Source organism: Lepidochelys kempii, chromosome 9 (genome assembly GCF_965140285.1).
Source record: "Lepidochelys kempii isolate rLepKem1 chromosome 9, rLepKem1.hap1, whole genome shotgun sequence".
Classification (NCBI taxonomy): Eukaryota; Metazoa; Chordata; order Testudines; family Cheloniidae; genus Lepidochelys; species Lepidochelys kempii.
The window spans coordinates 47,579,964-47,600,589 of record NC_136388.1 but is presented as its reverse complement, the minus strand read 5'-3'; the positions used below and the strand labels follow the sequence as shown (position 1 = coordinate 47,600,589).

At 48.3% G+C, this 20,626-nt stretch overlaps 1 protein-coding gene across 1 annotated transcript; it reads left to right on the top strand.

Moving 5' to 3' along the window:
* The first annotated feature begins 1,608 nt into the window (after positions 1–1,608).
* On the top strand, positions 1,609–17,858 carry LOC140917403 (vitamin K-dependent protein C). Its single transcript, XM_073360180.2, has 8 exons — positions 1,609–1,678; positions 3,963–4,123; positions 5,662–5,686; positions 6,341–6,451; positions 7,228–7,371; positions 13,659–13,768; positions 14,781–14,898; positions 17,192–17,858. The coding sequence occupies exons 1-8, from the start codon at positions 1,609–1,611 to the stop codon at positions 17,758–17,760; spliced, it is 1,308 nt and encodes a 435-aa protein (XP_073216281.1). The 3' UTR covers positions 17,761–17,858.
* The last annotated feature ends 2,768 nt before the right edge of the window (positions 17,859–20,626 follow it).

Genomic DNA, 20,626 nt, shown 5'->3' with positions numbered 1-20,626 from the left:
TGCAGGGCCAGGGCTTTTGTATCCCGATCTGAATCACCCCAAATACCAGGAGGATGTTTGGAGTTGGGATTTGGGATCAGACCCACTCAGATCTTAGGGATTCCTCCATCCCTTCTTGAGTCAGCAGAGTCTGCTTTCCCTTTGGTGGTCCCTGGGGACTGGAAGCTCCTCTCCCACTGTAGCCATCAGCCCCTTCCTCCCCACTTTTGAACCACAGCTGAACATGAACAGTTTTCAGAGGATTTTATTATTACAGCTACTGGTGCGACCACATCTGAGACCATTTTGCTTCCCTTTTTGCATACTTAGGATCTCTCCACTGTTTTATAATACAGATTTTATTGGAAAGATGAAATACGACAGCGGGACAAACACATAGAGTTACATGCAGTTTTCCTGGTCCCAGAGAGAAGATCAATCTCTCAAATTACCTAACCTAAATTGGAATAAAAATGATCATTTTTGGTCCTCCTGAAAGGAGGACATTTAAAAAAAAAACAGGGGTGATGGGTGTAGTATTGTGGTTCTGATTGTGTGTGTGTATTTTGTAATATATTTATTATGGAATTATAGAAAACATCTCGCTCCTGATCACATCAGTGAGGGTGAAGTGGGGAGGATGAGGTGATGTTTAATCACAGAATTGGAGTTCCTAAGGGTGATGCTGGCACTGGCATGGGAATCGATGCATTCAGAGCTCTTCCTTCCAGGATGGCAGAAGTGCATGTTACAGCACTCTAGTGACCCCATGTGGCTATAAGGAGTCGGCGCTAGCCTCCTCAGCTCAAAAGTTGGTCCCGTTGTAGGGTGGGGACTGTCCAGGTGAGAAGAAAGTCGGAGAATACTAACGCACTTGCCCCCATGTAGAATAATACCGGGAACAAGACCCACCCAGTGTGGAGAAGGCAGTGGACCCTTATCTGCAGGCATTAGGATTCACCAAGAAGTAGGTTTCTCAGTTCTGCCATGGTTGCATTTACCACCATCAGCTTCAAGTGGATCTTACCTGTCAGTGGCAAAAAATAAAGCAACAGGAAGCCCAGACGTAAACAGCTCAGACCCCCAGAGGGGCCATTTTACTCATGTTCCTGGGAGCAGGGAATTGTCCCAGGAGCTGTACCCTATTTGTTGACTGACTGAAAGTAAGGCCCATGTGGCTTGAGTAAATATTTGAAGTTAGGGATTAACTAGCCTCCACCAGGGCTCATGGCAGAAGAGCAGAGAGCTGTGATTCAAACTGGTCGATCAGTAAGTGCTTCCAAAGTATTATACCCTGCTCGATTTAAGAGGGAGGCTTGTTTGGCAAATCCTGAATCTGGGAAGGGAAAAGGAGAGAGAAGACGTATGTGGGGACGCTGACGATGGTATGAAGGGAACTAGTGGAACTGTTAGGATGGACTTTAACGATCCACTGCTTTTGATTTGCACTCCGGCTGAGGAGCAAGTCGGCCTTTCAGGTGGGCTCCAGCTGCCTGGAAAACAAAGGAGGGAACAGTCTGATCTGCTGCCTAGCTAGAAATTCCTCCAGCTCGGGGAGTGCATTGGGCCCTGCCGGGGCGTGCGCTTTCATTCCTCCCTTTTAATCCCCTAGGTGTGCCATTCTGCACTATGTGGAGGCTCTGTACTCTTTGGGTGTTGGTGGCTGCCTGCTCTGTGCACCGTGGACATGGGGCCTCAGGTAAGTTCCACTCGGAGTTTCTCCCTGTAGTAACTAGTCTCCTTTGGGTGCTATCGTGGTGCAGCTACCACTGTGGTATCCATGGGGAGAGCACTGTTGCAGACAGGCCACTGCATTGCTGCCATCATGTGTAATCCTGCCCAGAGCAGGCTGAGATGACGTGGCAGTTAAAACCCTGAGTCCGGCATATGCTGCGCTCCCCACCGCTGGCTGTGGTGGAGCTGCCCCAGGGACGGGGCAGCAGCCCAGTGACTGGTAACGCTGACAGAACAGCTATCCTAGTGCAAGGAGCCCTCACAGGGTCAGATAAGGCTCATCCTGCTGATAAAGGCAATGTCCTTCTGTGAGGGAACCCTGTTGATTTCAACCAGAGCCCTACTTCAGACCCTTCCCATTCAAAGGCAAAACCAGACAAGAACCACAAACCTAACACTGCATGAAACTTACACAGAGAGGACACCGCATGTACACACACCAGTGTATGGCCCATGGAAAGCCATGTGAGAACATGGAGGACTCATGCCTGCTGCCTCTGTAATGCAGGTATAGGGTATGTCTACACAGCAACTAGATGTGCATGACTGGCCCAGGCCAGCTAATTGGGGTTCACGGGATGGACTGTGGGGCTGTTTCATTGCTTCAGGACCCTGTGAGGTGGGAGGGGGATCCAGCCCAAGCCTGGAAGTCTACACAGCAATGAAACAGCCCTGCAGCCCAACCCCCGCCAGTCTGAATCAGCTGGCACAGGCCAGCTGTTGGTTTTTCTCTGCTTTGTAAACATACCCACGTTGACCAGTGTGTCTTCACCTCCTGGCAGGTTAGTAAGCACAGCCCCACTCCATCCCCAAGTACTGTGCAAGACGCACCCACCCAGCAATACATGGCTGCTCAGACCATACTGGGAGGCCCCATGGCAATGAAGCCGCTGCCTCTGCTGCATCTCTCAGACTCCTGCAAAAGAACTAACAGAAAAGGGACCTTAGCACTATCACACAGATGTACAAGCCTACCACCCACCTGCCTGCTTAACTTCCCAGGCTGCTCCATTACCCAGCTCTCTCCCCCTGTGACCCTGACTGTCTGAGAGGAGGTGAGAGGGATGGCTTGGCCTCACAGTCAAGTAGTATTTCCTGCCTCTGAAACCAGTTAGATCACTCCTATCTCAGCTTCTTACTAGAGAAACAAGGCGGGGGAGGTCATATCTGTTACTGGACCTTTGGTTGGTGAGGGAGAGAAGCTTTCAAGCTACACAGAGCTCTTCTTCATGCTGTTGTCTTCAGGACCCAAAGAAGAGCTCTGTGTAGCTCGAAAGCATGTCTCTTTCACCATCAGAAGTTGGTCCAATAAAAGACATTAACTCACCTGCTTTGTCTTTCTAATATCCTGAGACCAACACAGCGACAACAACACTCAGCTTCTTACTGTGAGGCAAATACGAAAAAGAATTGTTTAGTTGAAACAAGCAAGTAAACCGACTGCAACGAAACATCAACTAGGAATAGACCCCAGGCCTCTTGCCTCCTGGAGACCCTCCAGCCAAAGCAAGCTGTGCTTCTTGCAATATGCTCCAGGCCACCAGAGTCAGTTGGACAGTGCTCCGGCATGGCATCTGCAGTGGGTGGGTGCAGCACTGCTCCTCACGGCACATTCGTAGCAATTTGTGCAGGAGTGAACCCTCTTGAAACATCCACTGAAACAAGCCAGACCTGCGAACGGGTGCAAATGGAGGGGTACCAGTGCCAGGCATTGTGGGATAGGTGCAACAGGCTGAAGGCCCTGTAATACTTGTAAGGCAGGACTGTGCATTGACAGGAGGCAGAACTATACTCAAAACAGGCTAATTAGTGCGACTGCAAAGCACTTGCTAATTACACTGTGCAGTCCCAGTGGTTCCATTACCAGTTATTCAGTTCTCTAATGGAAATGCAGCCTCTGTGTCTCAAACCCAGACATGCCACGGGCCTGTCCTTCAGTCTGTTCTTGAATATTTCTACCCCAGCCGTCTTCCCACTGCCCACCTGAACATGTTCTCTGAGCAGTACCACACCAGGGCCAATGTTCTCTGGAAACTTCACGGATTCTATGTCCCTCTGGGTTTTTGAGTGTCCAGCTTAAGACCTTCTGGGCCTGACTTTTAGAGGTGCTCTTGGGCACCTCTAAAAACCAGGCAGAAGGTGTCTTAAGCTGGAGATAATAAATAAGTGAATATCTCTGAAAGGGGCTGCAAACTAAGATTTGGTGCCATGCATGAGCCTCGTGTTGGTTCTCCTCTCTCGGCTTCAAGTATTTTACAGCAGCAAAGATGCAAACCAAATCCTGAAAATCCAGAAGCGGGCAAACACTTTTCTGGAGGAGCTCAAGCCAGGCTCTTTGGAGCGAGAATGTATTGAGGAGCAGTGTGACCTGGAGGAGGCCCATGAGATATTTGAGACCAGGGAAACAACTGTAAGTCGTTCCCCTAAAGCTGGATGTGAGAATGAATTAACCAGTGAAACGCTGATTTTGGGAATGTATTCCCATCAGGAGCATCATGAAAGCGTCCCTTAAATATCCCTCCTCTCTCTTAGGGTCAGAGCCCCTGCTTGTGTGGATGTGCAGCACTCCACTGATAGCAATGGAGCTGTGTCGATTTACACCAGCGGAGGATCTGGCCCTTAGTCTCTATTTATTCATCGTGGGTCTGGTTGTAAAAACCAAAGCCAGCCCTGTCTCCCGTGTGTGTGCTGGCAGGTCTCCCCTGGCCATTGTAGTCTTTTCCTGTCTGCCTCCTGCCCCAGCTCTCCTGCAGCCAGCCTTTCCTAAAGCCATCTTCCTTTCCCCTGCCAGCCCCACACACGGAGCCCGTCTGCCCCTGCTTGACTCCCTCCATTGGCTTCTTGTCTATTACCACAGCACATTCAGGCTCCTCTTCCCCTAAGAGGCCTTTGGAATCTTGCCCCACTGACATCTTGCTATTTACTGTCACTTCCCTCTGAACTTTTCCTCTTTGCCCATTCCCAGCTTCTACATGTCATCCGGCAGCCTCTGCCAGGCGCCATCTCCTCTCTCTTCTTTCAAATCCCTCCTGACAGCTGCCTTTCATTTAAATCACTTTCTCCTTCTGTGTGCTCCTGCTTCCTGCACTATTCACCTCATCCAGGGTTCAGCGTATTATCTTGCTAGTATGGTAAGCTCTCTGGGGCAGAGACTGCCTCTAGCTGTGTGAATGCATGGCAGCGAGCATGGTGAGGCCCACATCTCAGTGTCCTGTGAGCTTTATTGGCAATAACACAAGGGAAACTGTATGGTAACAACATGTAGCCATTACCAAAGTGGGTGGGATTCGAGCCAATCACCTAGAAGAAGAGGTTTCACTGTCTGGTGAATGGTCTGTCTTTTTGCCTGGCTGGGCACTGCTTGTAATTGTACACCAGAAATACAGGGGACTTACCCAGTCAGCGGTTGCCTCCTGATAGCAAAGAAGCTGATGCAGATTGAGGGAGGTAAGGGGCACAGCTGGGCCCATCACTGAGATGGCTCGGTCCTCCCAGGCCCACCAGAATCAAACATACACCCAGGACCAGCCAGCATCAATGTCCCTGAGCTCTCAGTAGTATGTAAGATGTGTGTGCTGGGATGGGGGGCCAGTGAGGGGGTTGGCTACTGGCGGTGGTGTGTGTGGGGAAAAGTCTGGTTGGGATTGATGTGGTACAGTGTACTGGGCTGACGAGTGGTTGGGGGCAGGTGGGGAGGTGTGATGAGTGGAAGAGCGGGACCTGCACGAGGGAGGTGGTATGACTACTGTGCCTTGTGTTTGCAGCATCACATCCTAGCCTGCCACCCAGCCAGGTAATTGGTTCTTATTACTGCTGTGTCAAAGGGAAGGACACTAGAGCTATTAGCTGGAGACCTGAACTGCATTCCTCCAAGGCAGAGAGACAGTTAAAGTTCATTCATTAGAACAGTCTGCTTCCAGCCCTAACCCCTTTTATATTTCTCCACAGCTAAACTTTTGGACTAAGTATGTTGGTAAGTAAGGCAAAGTTTCCAATTCCATGCTTCTCCCTCTCCCCCCCCCCCGCCCCCGTGCAGCAGGTACCTCTTCATCCTTGCAGCCATGTTCTGTATATTAATTCTCTATGTCATTCATTCCAGCTTTTACGTGTTTGCAAAGTCTGTGTTCTCATGTCACAGTGTGTATCCCCAGCTACCACATGGACTGTAGGGGCAGATTCCAAACACCTCTATGCCTGTTTCCGTATCCTCTCCTAGAGCCAAGCCGCTGGTCAAAGTTGATGGGGGATCATTCCTAATCCCAGTGATTACTGTAGACCTCCCTGGTGCACACAAAGGATGAACCATTGCTTCCTAGTTCTAAGAAAACCAACCCATGCCCCTCTGCACTCAGTGCCTGCTGCCCTCCTTCCTGCCCCCAGCACACATGCCCTACCGATGTAACTCAGAACCCATCATATTGTCCTTGTGCCTTGGAGAACCTCTGGAGCAACTATACAACAGGCAAAAAAAAAAAAAAAAGCACCATAAAGCTCCATTGAGCTCGCAAAGCCCAGTTGCTGAGCTGATGTGGGATGGTTGGGACTGAAGAGGTCAGCTGTAGTTAATCTCTGGCCTGTGAGAGATGGTAGGTTTCATGATCTGGATTTCCCTGCATGTGTATTTCAGATGGAGATCAGTGTTTATCCAATCCTTGTTTCAATGGGACCTGTCTGGACAATATTGGACAATTTAACTGCATTTGCAACCAAGGCTGGGAGGGACGCCTGTGCCAACATGGTAAAGCTGGCTTCAATCCACCATTTTAATATTAGAAATAAAACTCGGGGGAAGGGGCGGGGAGTACCTCTGCCTGTATAGGGAAACCAACACTTCTGTCATTGCAGAACCTGTCTGCTTCTGATACTGTGTCTCTCTATTTCATGGCCTGCCAGGGGATTGTTGTTTTCTAAAATAACATAAAACTGATCTATAATCATGGGAGAGGTCTAAGTCTCTCGCCAATGAAAATATTCCTGTAAAACAGGGTCTGCCACAACTGCTAAAGCTGTCAGCAAAACAAGAAAGGATGGATTTTGTTTGCAAGATAGTGAAAAAATGCCACAATCCAATGCAGAGATGAGCAAATTCTGAGCTGAACTATTGCAGCCTGAACTTGGAGGCTGGATTGTTTTAAAAGAGCTGATTTTCTTCCCCAGCGAACTGCTGACCAGTGTATGCAGTAGACTCATGCTCAGTGGCAAGGAAGAGAATTATCAGACCTTCAGTCTACTTCCCCGACACACTCCTTGGTATCATGCCCCTGGTCTCTCCCCCAGCACTCCCCGCGGCCAGCCGCATTCTCAATCTGCTACGAATGCCACAAAGTCAGAAGCAGAAGCTGGAATCCAAATCCATCAACTGCTATTCCCTCAAATCAAGACACTGGACAATTACTTCTCACAGTGCACCTATTCCAGTTTCAAAGGGGAACATCAAGTCCCACGCTGACCTTACCTTCAGGTGACTCCTAAGCCTTCTAACCTTGCATCTCTTTTCCCTTCCCTGTTTCGCAGAGGCTAACTACACCAACTGCTCCACTTACAATGGGGGATGTGAACATTTCTGTCATGAGGATCCGAAGCAGAGCCAGCGCCGCTATTGCAGCTGTGCCTCAGGGTATCAGCTGATGGACGACCATTCCAAGTGTGAGCCCGTTGGTAAGAAGGAAGCGTGGGGTGGGAGGACACCCACAATTCTGATTTTGTACAGTGTTCCTCAAACAAAAGAATGGGGGGCACATTTCAGAAAAGAAGTGGAAGAACCATATGCAACACAGTTTCTAATAGTTCCAGTGCATCTATCCCATGCAGAGTGATTTTCTGCTTGGGATTTTTCCACTTCTTCTTCAAGTGATGGTCCCTATTGTATTCCACCAACGGTTATACGCATGCACCATGCGACCAGAGCCAGAGATTTGGAAAGGAGTAATTATCCGTTGGTCTGTGCATTCTCCCTTGTTCTGCCTTATGGTTTCGTCTGAGGTGATAAAGGGAGGGATGTACTGTCCATGCCCTCCGTTCCTTCTCACTGCCGCATGGTCCAAGTCAGAGCGTCTCCTGTTCTCTCATCTCTTGTGATGTGCTTTCTAAAACACAGAAAAAAAACTGTTTTATACTTCTGTATGCTTAGTATTGTTGTTGTTTTGCAGTGGGTTAGTGATAGTTTTCAGGATTTTGGGATGCCATTTTAAAGGTCTCCCGCTTCCCCCCACACACACACACACCCTCCCCAGGCCTGAGTACTGGATTATGTCAAAGATACCAGGGTTCAAGATCTGCACCTCCTGCCCTCGCTCGTTCTCGGTCAGTGATGAGCACCAATGCTGCTCTACTGCTTGGGAGAAGCCTACATTGCATCGAGCAGTATGCAGGAAGGCCGGGCTCTCCACCTCAAGAAGCACTTTGTGGAAGTCACAATGAGGCCACAGTTGGATCCAGACTGGGGAACTCCCCCTGTACGTCAGCCTGAGCAGTTGAGGAGCACACCTCCTACCGCAGAGACCCAGTCTGGTTCTGTTGGTACCTAGTCATGAGGCAAAGAAGTATGTGCATAAGCATGGCAGTAAATCTTCCTCTAGGCCCAGGAAGGACACTGCCTCATCCACAAGTTCTAGTCACAGAAAACGGCATGTTTCATATCTCACAAGAATGACAAGAAATTGCACAGAACACTGGTCCTGTCCACCGAGCCGAGTACCCCTTCCAGATCAGCACCGCTGAAGTCAAAGGAACCCTCAGTTCAAAGGCAGGCCTCTGTTCCAGCTCCAGTTCTGACTGTGGAGTATATACTGTTGATGCCCAGGACGCTTGAGTTGGCCCCCGAGCCTCATGAACTCTTGGCTTTGGAGGAGGTGACATTGCCACATCTTCAGGTTCAGTCTCCACCTAAGGGGGTGGGCTGTCCTACCTTGGACTTACCTCCTTCGGGCTGTGTTCCCACCCACTTCCCTACAGTTCCGCGATTTGAACTTTTTGGCATTGGAGAACTCGGACAAAGAGCAGGGTCCGCCCCTCCCGTACTGAAGTTTCTGACGAGTCAGTGGCAGTGCCCTTCCTATCCGCAACAAAGAAGACTGGTACACCACTACTTGGGGCCCTCCACAGCAACCATCAAATCTGCCCTGTTGGCCATACTGGGGGCCCCAGCCCCAGTACCTACCTTCAGAACCTTCCCACTCAGCTTGAAAGGAGTCCCCCATCTTGCCTCTTCGACCATCATTGAGTAGGTGCTCAGAATTCCAATAATGGGAGGAAGAACCGCTTAGCCCAACTCCGACGGTACCACCAGAACTGGAGCAGTTCCCTTCCTTGTTCCTGGATGCACAGTGTCTTCGACTCCCTCCTTGTCCCCAGACTATCACCAGTTCCAGGACCTGTTAAACAAGATGGCTGAACACCTCCACATCCCACTGGAGGAGGTCCAGGACAAACTGCACCAGCTGCTTGACATCTTGCATGCCTCGGTACCGACCAGAGTAACTGACCATTCTGCAACCAGCCCAGACTGTCTAGCACACTCCAGCCACTTGTGTACTCACCCCCAAGGAGGTGAAGAAGAGGTACTATATGCCTGCGAAGAGGTCTGAGTTTCTGTTCTCTCACCTCCCACCCAATTCCCTTGTCATACAGGTGGCAATGGAGTGAACCTGGCAACAACACCCATGCTCTACCCTGGCAGACAAGGAGGACAAGTGATTGGATTTTCTGGATCACAAGGTCTTCTCCTCTGCCAGCCTTCAATTTCGAATCTCAAATTACTTGGACCTATTCGCTAAATATTACTTCCTTACCTCCGGAAAGTTGGTGGATTTTGCAGACAAGCTCCCCAAGAAAGATCATGCCTGCTTCCAGGCTATGTTACAGGAGGGGAAACTGGTCACGAGGACGACACTTCAGGCTGCAGTGGATGTGGCAAACACTTCTTCAGTGCACGATGGCTATGGGGATCGTCACGTGAAGCGCATGGTGGCTACTTCATCAGATTTCCCAAGGGAAGTCCAACACGCCACAGAGGACCTCCCTTTCGATGAGTCTAATCTCTTCAATGAGAGGACTGAGGATTCCCCTCTACTCCCTCAAGGACTCCAGAGCCACTGTACAATCACTGGGTATCTACATACCAGCACCCAAGCACAAGATCTACCACCTACGACCAACACGACGATTCAGAGCTTCTCAATCCTTCTATCAGTGGCCCAGTGAGCCTACCCACAAATGACAGAAGATCCAATAGCCCCATCCTCTCAGTTCATTGTCATAGCCTTCAGCATCTCATACTCAGTCTTTGCAGAAGTGATATTTCTGAGTGAATCTTGTGACCCACCAACCACCTTGCCTCATGCCATACACTCAACCCACCCCCTTTGCGGGGCATCTAGCACTCTTCTCACCAGCATGGAGTGTGATAACAATGGACAAGTGGGTCCTGGATGTCATTCAGCGTGGCTATACGATTGAGTTCATGACACTACATCACCCTTGTCCTCCGGCCTCGCCTCAGGGATCACTCTTATGACAGTATCCTCGCCCTAGAAGTGGACTCCCTACTCCAAATGGGAGTGATAAAACTCGTTCCTATGACCTATTAGGGCACAAGGTTCTATTCCTTCTAGTTCCCAAGAAGAAGGGTGGGTGGAGACCGATCTTAGATCTCCGTCATCTCAACCACTTCATACACAAGTCAAAGTTTCATATTTTCACCCTAGCAGCCATCATACCTTCACTAGAAAAAGACATGTGGTTTATGGCTCTCGATATGCAGGATGCTTACTTTCATGTAGATATCCGTCCTACCCACAGACATTTCTTGAGATTCACAGCAGGCCTTCAATACTTCCAATACAGGTTTCCACCATTCAGACTTACCACTGCTCCACAGGCTTTCACTGAAGTTTTCTCTGTGATGGTGGCCCACCGTCAGCATCAAGGGGTTGTTATGTTACCTTATCTCAAAAACTGGTTGATAGCAGTGTGATCCAAAGGGGGACTTGAGCCTTGACCTCCATGCTGCTCACACTCCTCTCCTCCCTGCGGGTGAATGTAAACATCGAAAAATAGATTTTGGATCCTACACAGGCTCTCGAATTCATTGGGGCCTGCATCAGTGCAGTCTCAGCACATGCCTGCCTACCTACTGGAGGAAGGGTTCCAGACGCTACAAGAACTGATTACCAACGTAGTCTCTGGTCCTTCTGTTCCATCCAGGACTTGCCTTTCCCTTCTTGGTGGCCTGCATGTACATTACTGCCATCACTCACCTTCGCTTTCACGGCTTGCAGCTGTGGCTCCAGAAGGCCTATACTCCAATACACGGTATTATGGACTTCCTACTGACAGTTCCCCCTGGGATTCTTTCCTCTCTCCAATGGTGGAAGGACCCTGGTCAGATCTGCACCAGGATGCCCTTCCTCCTGTTCTCCCCAAGCACGACGATGATCACAGGCACGTCACTCATTGGATGGGGCACCCACATGGGTGAGCACATGATACAGGGGACTTGGAGTACTTGGGAATCCTGGATGCACATTAACATCCTGGAACTTCGGCCAGTGCGGAGAGCATGTCGCACATTTCTCCCATCTATTCACTCCCATCATGTTCTCATCATGTCAGACAACACCACGTCAGACAACACCACCACCCTTTACTACATCAAGAAACAAGTGGGCACGAGGTCGTCAGCACTCTGTGTGGAAGCTGTTCATCTTCGGGATTGGTGTGTTACCCACAAGACACTGTTGTCGGCAGCATATCTTCCCAGGACTCAGGATGTAATTGCATACTCTCTCAGCAGGAAGTTCACTGCTGACCATGAATGGGAGCTCCATGACACCAAGGCCACAGACATTTTCAACTACTGGGGGACTCTGACCATGGACCTCTTCACCTCCCACACCAACAGCAAATGCACTGGGGAGCAGTGGGGGGCACCTTGGCACCCTTTACCAAGAAGATACCCTAGTCATCTGCTGGTTGGACCAGGTCAATTATGCCTTTCCTCCCCTACTGCTCCTGCCGCATGTCCTACACAAGATCTGACAGGAGAGAGCAACAGTCATTCTGATCGCCTCATTCTAGTCTCACCAGTTTTTGTTTCTCCTCCTTCTCACATGTCAGCACATCCCCCATTTCCACTGCCAGCTTTCCCGGGACTCCTCACACAAAATGGCAGCAGGATCAGACATCCCAATTCGCAGACACTTCACATACGAGCTTGGTTTTTGGATGGGCATTTTCGCTAGAGTGAGAATGTTTGTCTGCAATACAAGACATCTTCTCATGTAGCAGAAAAGACTCCATGAGGTGGTCCTATAGAGCCAAGTGGAAGCATTTCACCTCATGGGCCCAGCAGAGGGGTGTTTCCCCTAAGAATGTAGGCACTCCTCTTCTTCTGGACTACCTCCTGTCCCTGAAGGCATCAGGACTCACTCTCAACTCCATCAAGGTGCATGTAGCCGCTATTGGTGCTCTCCACCCCCCTGTCTTTATCACCTCAGACAAACCAAATCTCCCCTTGACTACCAGGGTTTGGAAGGGCCTGCTCCAGACTTATCCAGCCGTTCACCCCATTGCTCCCCAACAGGACCTCAACCTTGTTGTCTGGGTGTTTGACGAAATCTCTATTTGAACCTATGGCTTCCTGCTCCCTGTCACTCCTTTCCATGAAGGTTGCCTTTCGGGTAGCTATTACTTCTGTAAGAAGGGTAGCTGAACTGGGGGCCATGATAGACTCTCCCTTTACCATGTTCCATAAGGACAAGATTTCCCTGCACTTGCATCCCAAGTTTCTGCCAAAGGTTGTATCCTGCTTTCATCTCAACCATCCTATACACTTACCTGCTTTCTTCCTGAAGCCTCACACCTCAATGGAGGAATGGCACCTTCGCTCCCTTGACATCCGCAGAGCCCTGGCCTTCTACTTGCAGAGGACAAGATCATTCAGGACGTCCCCTAGACTCTTTATCGCTCTAACAGAAGGGACTAAGGGGCAAGCAATCTCCACTCTGACTATCTCGAAGTGGGTTTTGGGGTGCATTACACTCTGCTATCTGTTATTGGGACTGTCTCCACCCATTGGGGTATGAGCCCATTCCACGAGAGCCCATTCTACTACGGTCATGCTTCATGACATACCACTTACAGACATATGTAGGGGGGCCATGTGGAGTTTGGTACATACCTTCTCTTCCCATTGCACCTTAGTGTGAGACTGGAACGGTTGCCTTGTTTGGCATGCCTGTTCTCCATTCCACGGTTCCAACATCTTCCTCCACTGTCCTCCTAACTAGGTACTACTTGTTAATCACCCTCAGTGGAATACAATAGAGACCATCACTTGAAGAAGAAGAGGAGGTTACTTACCTGTAACTGGAGGTTCTTTGAGATGTGTGGTCCCTATCTGTGTTTCAATGCACTCACCTTCCCCACTGCTGCGGATCTGTTCAATTTGCTGTGGAGAAGGAACTGAGGGCATGGTCAGTCTGTCCTGCCCTTTATCATCTCAGACAAAACCATAAGGTAGAGCAAGGGCACATGCATGGATCAACGAATACTACTGCTTTTAAAATCTCTGGCTCCGGACACATGGCGCATGTGTATAACCCTCAGTGGTACACAAATAGGGACCACACATCTTGAAGAACCTCCAGGTACAGGTAAATAAGCTCCTTTTATTGGAATTAGAAATCAATCATGTATCTCTGTGTTAGGAACTCCTCACATAGTCAAACTCCACCAGAGGATCGGGGAATTTCCCCCACAGCGAAACAATGAGGGAATGCAGAGAAGCCATTGAGAGCATCTCGCAGAAGCAAGGAGACAGGGTGAGGGTTTTTTGGAACAGTAGTGAGTTAGAGAGTTTCTTGTTTAATAAGCTGACTGTGATAAGTGATTGTGTTGAATTGGCTGGATTTTGCTGGTTGACCTCTGTGATTTATCTCTTGTAGTGGAGTTCCCCTGCGGAAGGGTGAAGGCAGATCACATGGAGCTCAAATCAGGTGTCCAAATTCGACTCATTTCAGGGAAAAGGGGAAGAAAAGGAGACAGCCCCTGGCAGGTGAGAGATAAATAATCTTTTGTGGTGGAGCTTTCAGTCTGTACCCAGAACTGCTTCGTATGCACAGGAAAGCACTTCGGTCACAAACGATGGGACTACCACGTGCTAAGCTTCCCCTTGCTTTAGACTTTCCAAGGCCAAGTCAAAAGTTGGAGCGCCGAAGCAAATGTAACTTTTGCTGTATTTTGTTAGCCTTACCACTCTTTGCCAAGCTACTAACCATTCCAATGCAAGCAGCATCAGGATGTACCTGCCTGTGGTGTCCCTGTGGTGTCCCACCAAGCTGGGGACAGCCACTTCTCGAACGTATTGAATGCCTCCTGCAGCACACTCTGGCTACCGTAGTACCATCCCGGTAGCGTCTGAACGAAATCTTTGTTGGTTTAGGACAGCTTTGTTTTGTAACCAGGCATCGGTTAGAGTTACAGAGCATGCTTTAGTCTAACAGAATATACCAGAGCTTTACAGAGCATGCTGGGGGCTATCAGAGGAAGGATCCACCGTACGGACCCTACCAGGCCATTAGAGAAAGTGTTCTTCCGCCAGCCCGAGTCTCATGTACACTAAGATCCCTGTACACCACTGTGGCAGCATAAAGAGCTCTTAGCAAAAACGAGAATCAGCCCAAGACATTTTACTCACTTCAGGCACACGGTGGTAGTTGGGCTAAACCGTCTCTTGCTTGAGTTGAGAGTCTCCAGAACTCAGAAGGACCAGAATGCTTCCAACTGCTGGTCCGCAGCATCTCCTGAGCAGTGAGCCCAGTCAGCAAGAAACATGAAAACTGATTTAGATGGAACGCTTAAAACCCAAACCTTCATTCCATGCGGACTGTAGATATCTTGTTAGGATGCTTCTGTCCACCAAACGAGGAACTTTGACCTCTGCTAATGTCACGTGCTCTGGCACCTGAAGGTGCAGTGTAGACGGCTGCATGGAGAAGGAATATATCATATCCTACATGTCTGAGCTGGATCCTGTGGTGCTGTACTTCTCTATTTCTTTGTTTCAGACCATGCTGCTAGATGGCAGGGGAAAGTTTAAATGCGGAGGTGTTCTCATCCATCCCTCCTGGGTTCTAACGGCAGCACACTGCGTTGAGGACAAAGGGAGGTTCAAAGTAAGACTTGGTATGGAAAAAAGACCAGCCCCTGTGCTACCCTCTTTTAATATATTACATTCTAATTCAGGATCCTTTTGGGAGAAGGATGCCAGATTATAGAGGGAGCATGTCATTCTGCATATAGAACTGGGTTGGCTAGGCAGCCCGTCATACCTAGCTGAGATTTAAAAAATATATTAATAAACCCATCTGATTTCATTTGAGCAGCTAAGAGCCTGCCTAAGAACTAAGTGGGCTGATACATTGTGAGCACTCCTGCATATCTTGGAAGTGAAGTAAAGGGGAAGTAAAATTCCCACACTGTAATCTGGGAACTGAGATGGGGGATCCCACGCTCTGGAGCTTGGTATGTGTTTCTACTCTCAAACCCTCTGTGCTTACACACAACCGGCGGGGCGGTGGGCCTGCACTCAGTGCCCCAGGGCTAATGAGAATGTTGCTGTTTAGGAAGCATGTCTAGATTCCTGAGCCCAAATCTGGAATAGGCCACGAGTACTAGACGTGCAGAGGAGTCTTAATCTAGACCCAGTTGGGCATGCATCCATCTTGCAAAACTACCCAACAGGGTGGCTTACTTGGAAATCTCCGCTCAGGGGAAGGGTGGATTTGAAGTCGACAGGTTGCTACAGATTGAAGGCACAGGCAGATTGGTGTGGAGTGCCATGTACAGTACATCGCCACTGCTAGCCCTGCACACATACAAAGTATATGAAGCATGGGAAAATGTCCACCAAATTTACCCCTGAATTACCAAACAAAAACCACCACAAGCATTGTTCCCTTCACATTCAAATAAAACCCCTTTGGAGGAGCATTTTCTACCTATCTGCTCTGACAACAAAAGAATAATACACCCTCTGCCTCAGCTGCTTAGTCAGTGAAAATACTTTTTGTTAAGTGTGGTACAGAAGACACAGGTATGAAATATCCCACTAGGGGAATCAATGGTACCACTGCCCCGAAATCTGAGATGCCAGCTTGGGCATAAATACCACTATGAGAAACTTTTCTGATCTACCACTCTGATCATGTCTTTGAGCCCCTTCACTGGCTCTCTTCTCTCCATTGCATCAAAGGCAATCTTCTTGTCCTTTCCTTTAAGGCCCTTCACAGTTTGGGCCCTCCCTGCTCATCTGCTGTTGTATCTCATTGTGTTGCCCCTAGCTGCCTCCACTCTGTGCCAGCAGTGAAAAACTCTCTTGCATGCCCCTTCACTCTGTCTTCCATGTAGCCCTTTAGGTATGGAACTGTCCTCCTGGAACTGTCCATAAAGTCACTACACTGGGGTGATGAAGTTTCAAGTGGCCAATGGGTGTGCAGCACAATGACAATTGTTAAGTCTTAGGTGGTCATGGATTTCTTACAATACATATCCCAGCTTCTAGGATGGACTAGTCCAGAAAGTCAGTCCCTAATAGCATAGGCGCTGACTCTGTGGGTGCTCTGGGGCTGGAGCACCCATGGGGAAAAATTGGTGGGTGCTCTGCACCCACCGGCAGCTCCCCTCCCCGCCCCTGCTCACCTCTGCTATGCCTCCTTCCCTGAGCGTACCACCGCTCCGCTTCTCCCCCTAGCTCCCAGTGCTTGCCACGTGAAACAGCTGTATTGTGACGGCAAGCACTGGGAGAGAGGGGGGAAGGGGCGCGCTCTGAGAAGAGGCGGGGCTGGCGCGGGGATTTGGGGAAGGGGTCCAATAGGAGCAGGGAGGGGGCAGAGTTGGGGTGGGGACTTTGGGGAAGGGGTTGGAATGGGGTGGGGCAGGGGCGGGGCCAAGCACCCACCAGTGCCTGGAAAAGTTGGTGCCTATGCCTAATAGCCTTTATGTCAGGGAGTTCAACCAATCAGCCACTAACCACACGTCCAAGAACTCGTACAAGTGTATTGCTTTTGCTGTGCTATAAGCATGTTCCCCCCAACTGTTATGCTGGGTCCCACGAAAGTACCCCACAAGAAATTCTCTCCAGTTGTACAATTGCCATTGTAATATGGACACTCTAGGGTAACAGAGAAGAGTTTCAGTGTCTTCATTGTGTTGATATATTTATGCAGTGCTGCATAATATGTGCATGATACTTTATAGGTAAATCAAAAGATGATGTCCCTGCCCTGTGGAGTAAGGAGTGGGAGGCCAGTTAAATATAACCCTGTTAAGATAGAACAGGGTAACTTGAGCAAACTCATATTTTAAGAAAACAGGGACAAATCTGAGCACTCAATGTATTTTAGTCCTAATGTGGTTTGATGCAGGGGGTGGGGCTGTCAGGAGCCCAGTAACACCTCTCACCTCATTGCTCTTCCAGGGGAATACCACCGTCTGCGGAATGAGGAAACGGAGCAAACCATTACGGTTGACAAGCTAGTGAGCCATGAAAACTACAGCAAGGAGACCTCCGATAATGACATAGCCATGCTGCATCTGGCTCAGCCCATGATTTTCAACAAATTTGTGCTCCCTGTTTGTCTTCCCACCAAGAAACTAGCAGACCAAGAGCTGATGGCGAATGGGAAGCAGATGGTGGTGACTGGCTGGGGGAGCAAAAGTGACATCTCCTCGAATTACTCTATTGTTCTCAGTTACATCGAAATCCCCATGGTCCCACGGAATGAGTGTGTCCAAGCTATGAGGCATGACATCTCTGAGAACATGCTGTGTGCAGGGATTATTGGAGACAAGCAGGATGCCTGTGGTGGGGACAGCGGAGGCCCCATGATCACTAAGTTCAAGAACACTTGGTTCCTAGTGGGACTGGTGAGCTGGGGAGAAGGTTGTGGGAAAATGGAGAAGTTTGGAGTCTACACTAAAGTCAGCCAATACCTGGAGTGGATCCACCAGCAAATTAAAACAATGGACAACTCATCTAAGGGCTGATTCTCATTAAGAGGAATTGGGACCATTGTGGCCATATGCTAATGACAATACACAGTACAATGTGCTGTCATGTCTTCTGGTATTAAAGCTAGAGTATATAAAGCAAGAATATGTTAACTGTGTACTCTTTTCCTTGCTATTTTCCCCATCTTAGGTAGTTATTTGTTTATTTGTAGGGACACCAGTTGTGACTCAGGGCCCCAGTGTGCTAAGTATTATACAATTACATGTCGACAAGATGGGACCTGACCCAAAGAGCTTGCAATCCGAGTATGAGACAAAATATATGATGTTATGCACCAGCCTGCAATTGACTTATCTAGTCACCTGAGCTGTTTGGGAGCTGAGGTGCAAGGTTGAGAATTTTTGTCCTTATGAGTTGAACAGTCCAGATGAACATAACAGTGATTCACATTCAAGCAATATAAGACTAAGATGTACAAAGCAGCATAGGGAAATTGGAGAACTGACTCCTATTCGGCTGGGCACTTAAACCGCTTGGGTTAGTTTTGAAAATCTCTAAATGTTCTATGCCTAAAGTGTTTTCTTAAAATTAAAGTGTAAGTGGGAGTTTGGTTTTTCCATATGCCATCTTAAGGGGAAATTATTTCAGTTTTAAAAGGCAAGATTTAAAGAGGTACTTTCTCACTAGGGAAACAGGAAATGATAGCATGGATAACTCTATCATCGTTAACCCAGGTTACGGTTTCAGTCTTACGTGGCACATTTACTAGTTTTTCACAATTTTCAGCTTGCTCCCTCACAGTCAATCCAGTCTTTCAACTCAGTGCTGTCATTATAACATTGCTGCATCCACTCGCTCATCCGTGTCTTCTCCCAGAGTTCACACTTCGTGAGCTCAGTGAGACTTCCCCTCAGACTCAGTTACTTGCAAATTCAGGCAACGATACTGCTCCCATCGGAGCCAATGGATATTCTGCTGTTGACTCTAAAAGGAGCAGGAGAAAAGCTTTAATTCCTAACTTTTACAACACGTCCAGATGAACGATGCACATATGATTCCCTTGTTTCGCAATTATTGGACAAAACCACACGTATTTTGTTAATACCCCTTAGTTGGTGTAGAGATTGCAACCAGTTCTGTTACTTTATTTATAGATCTGTGTAATCAGTAAGAATCATAGATTCATAGATACTAAGGTCAGAAGGGACCATTATGATCATCTAGTCTGATCTCCTGCACAATGCAGGCCACAGAATCTCACCCATCCACTCCTGAAAAACCTCACCTACATCTGAGCTATTGAAGTACTCAAATCGTGGTTTAAAGACTTCAAGGAGCAGAGAATCCTCCAGCAAGTGACCTGTGCCCCATGCTACAGAGGAAGGTGAAAAACCTCCAGGGCCTCTTCCAATCTGCCCTGGAGGAAAATTCCTTCCCGACCCCAAATATGGCGATCAGCTAAACCCTGAGCACATGGGCAAGATTCACCAGCCAGATACCCAGGAAAGAATTTTCTATAGTAACTCAGATCCCACCCCATCTAACATCCCATCACAGGCCATTGGGCCTATTTACCATGAATATTTAAAGATCAATTAATTACCAAAATCATGTTATCCCATCATACCATCTCCTCCATAAACTTATTGAGTTTAATCTTAAAGCCAGATAGATCTTTTGCCCCCACTGCTTCCCTTGGAAGGCTATTCCAAAACTTCACTCCTCTGATGGTTAAAAACCTTTGTCTAATTTCAAGTCTAAACTTCCTGGTGGCCAGTTTGTATCCATTTGTTTTTGTGTCCACATTGGTACTGAGCTTAAATAATTCCTCTCCCTCTCCGGTATTTATCCCTCTGATATATTTATAGAGAGCAATCATATCTCCCCTCAACCTTCTTTTAGTTAGGCTAAACAAGCCAGGCTCCTTGAGTCTCCTTTCATAAGACAAGTTTTCCATTCCTCGGATCATCCTAGTAGCCATCACAAGATGGACTCATAGCCAAACTAAAATTAAACATAATCACATTTTTTAGGCTGTGCCTTCGTCCCTAAACCTGGTAAAATAAATGTTACTGCAGAGAGTAAAGATGAGCCTTCAAGAAATCAAACAATTCGGGCACTGTGGTAAATGATGATAGCATCTCACCCACCCTTCCCAGCTTGGATCAGGGAATGTGGTGATCCAATTGTAACGCACATGTGCAAATACTTGTAAGAAATCTAATCCCCATTCAGCAATGCACTTTTTTTAATGCATGTAAGTAGTCACATTGATTTCAGTGGGACTGCTCACATACTTAAAGTTAAGCATGTGCTTAAATGCTTACCTGAAGCAGGTCCAGTGGAATGCTAGGGAAGGGTAAGTGCTTGGTGCTGTCCTGGACACCTCTGAAACACACTCGCTCTTTTCGCAGTGTGTTTCGTTTGGGACTAGAATTAAGGCAGAAGGAGTAACAAAGGATATTAATGCAGGATTATATTTCTTGATAGGAAAGCATTTGCAAGAAATTGAACCCCCGCGACCTTTGCACCTGAGAGTATTGGGGCTGCTACCTTCTGAGCTAGAGGGAAGGATCTGCCTTGTCTATTAATACTAACCTAGTCAAAGCTTCTAAGCCAAGGTTCCAACTAAAGGCAGCAAACATGAATAGCCATGGTTATCACAGAGCAACATTTGCCAGCAAATGGCTCCTCTGAATCCCGCTGTCCACACACAAATCTGAGGGTCACCCATTGCTGTAGATATTTACAGAGCTGAAAGGTTCATGGGTCATTCAAACCAGGTGATACCAATGCACCGCCAAAATACGGGATTTCAGAAGCCCCCCACAAAAGCATAAATGATACAACCAAAACCCTCCACAAGAAGCACGCTGCAGAGAAACAGCCTTTAGTGCAGGA

Excerpts from the sequence above, each read along its gene's own strand:
- LOC140917403 (XM_073360180.2), top strand. The coding sequence starts at position 1,609 with ATGTGGAGGCTCTGTACTCTTTGGGTGTTGGTGGCTGCCTGCTCTGTG. Across the intron at positions 7,372-13,658 it reads TTCCAAGTGTGAGCCCGTTG|TGGAGTTCCCCTGCGGAAGG; the intron begins GTAAGAAGGAAG and ends TATCTCTTGTAG. Across the intron at positions 13,769-14,780 it reads AAGGAGACAGCCCCTGGCAG|ACCATGCTGCTAGATGGCAG; the intron begins GTGAGAGATAAA and ends TCTTTGTTTCAG.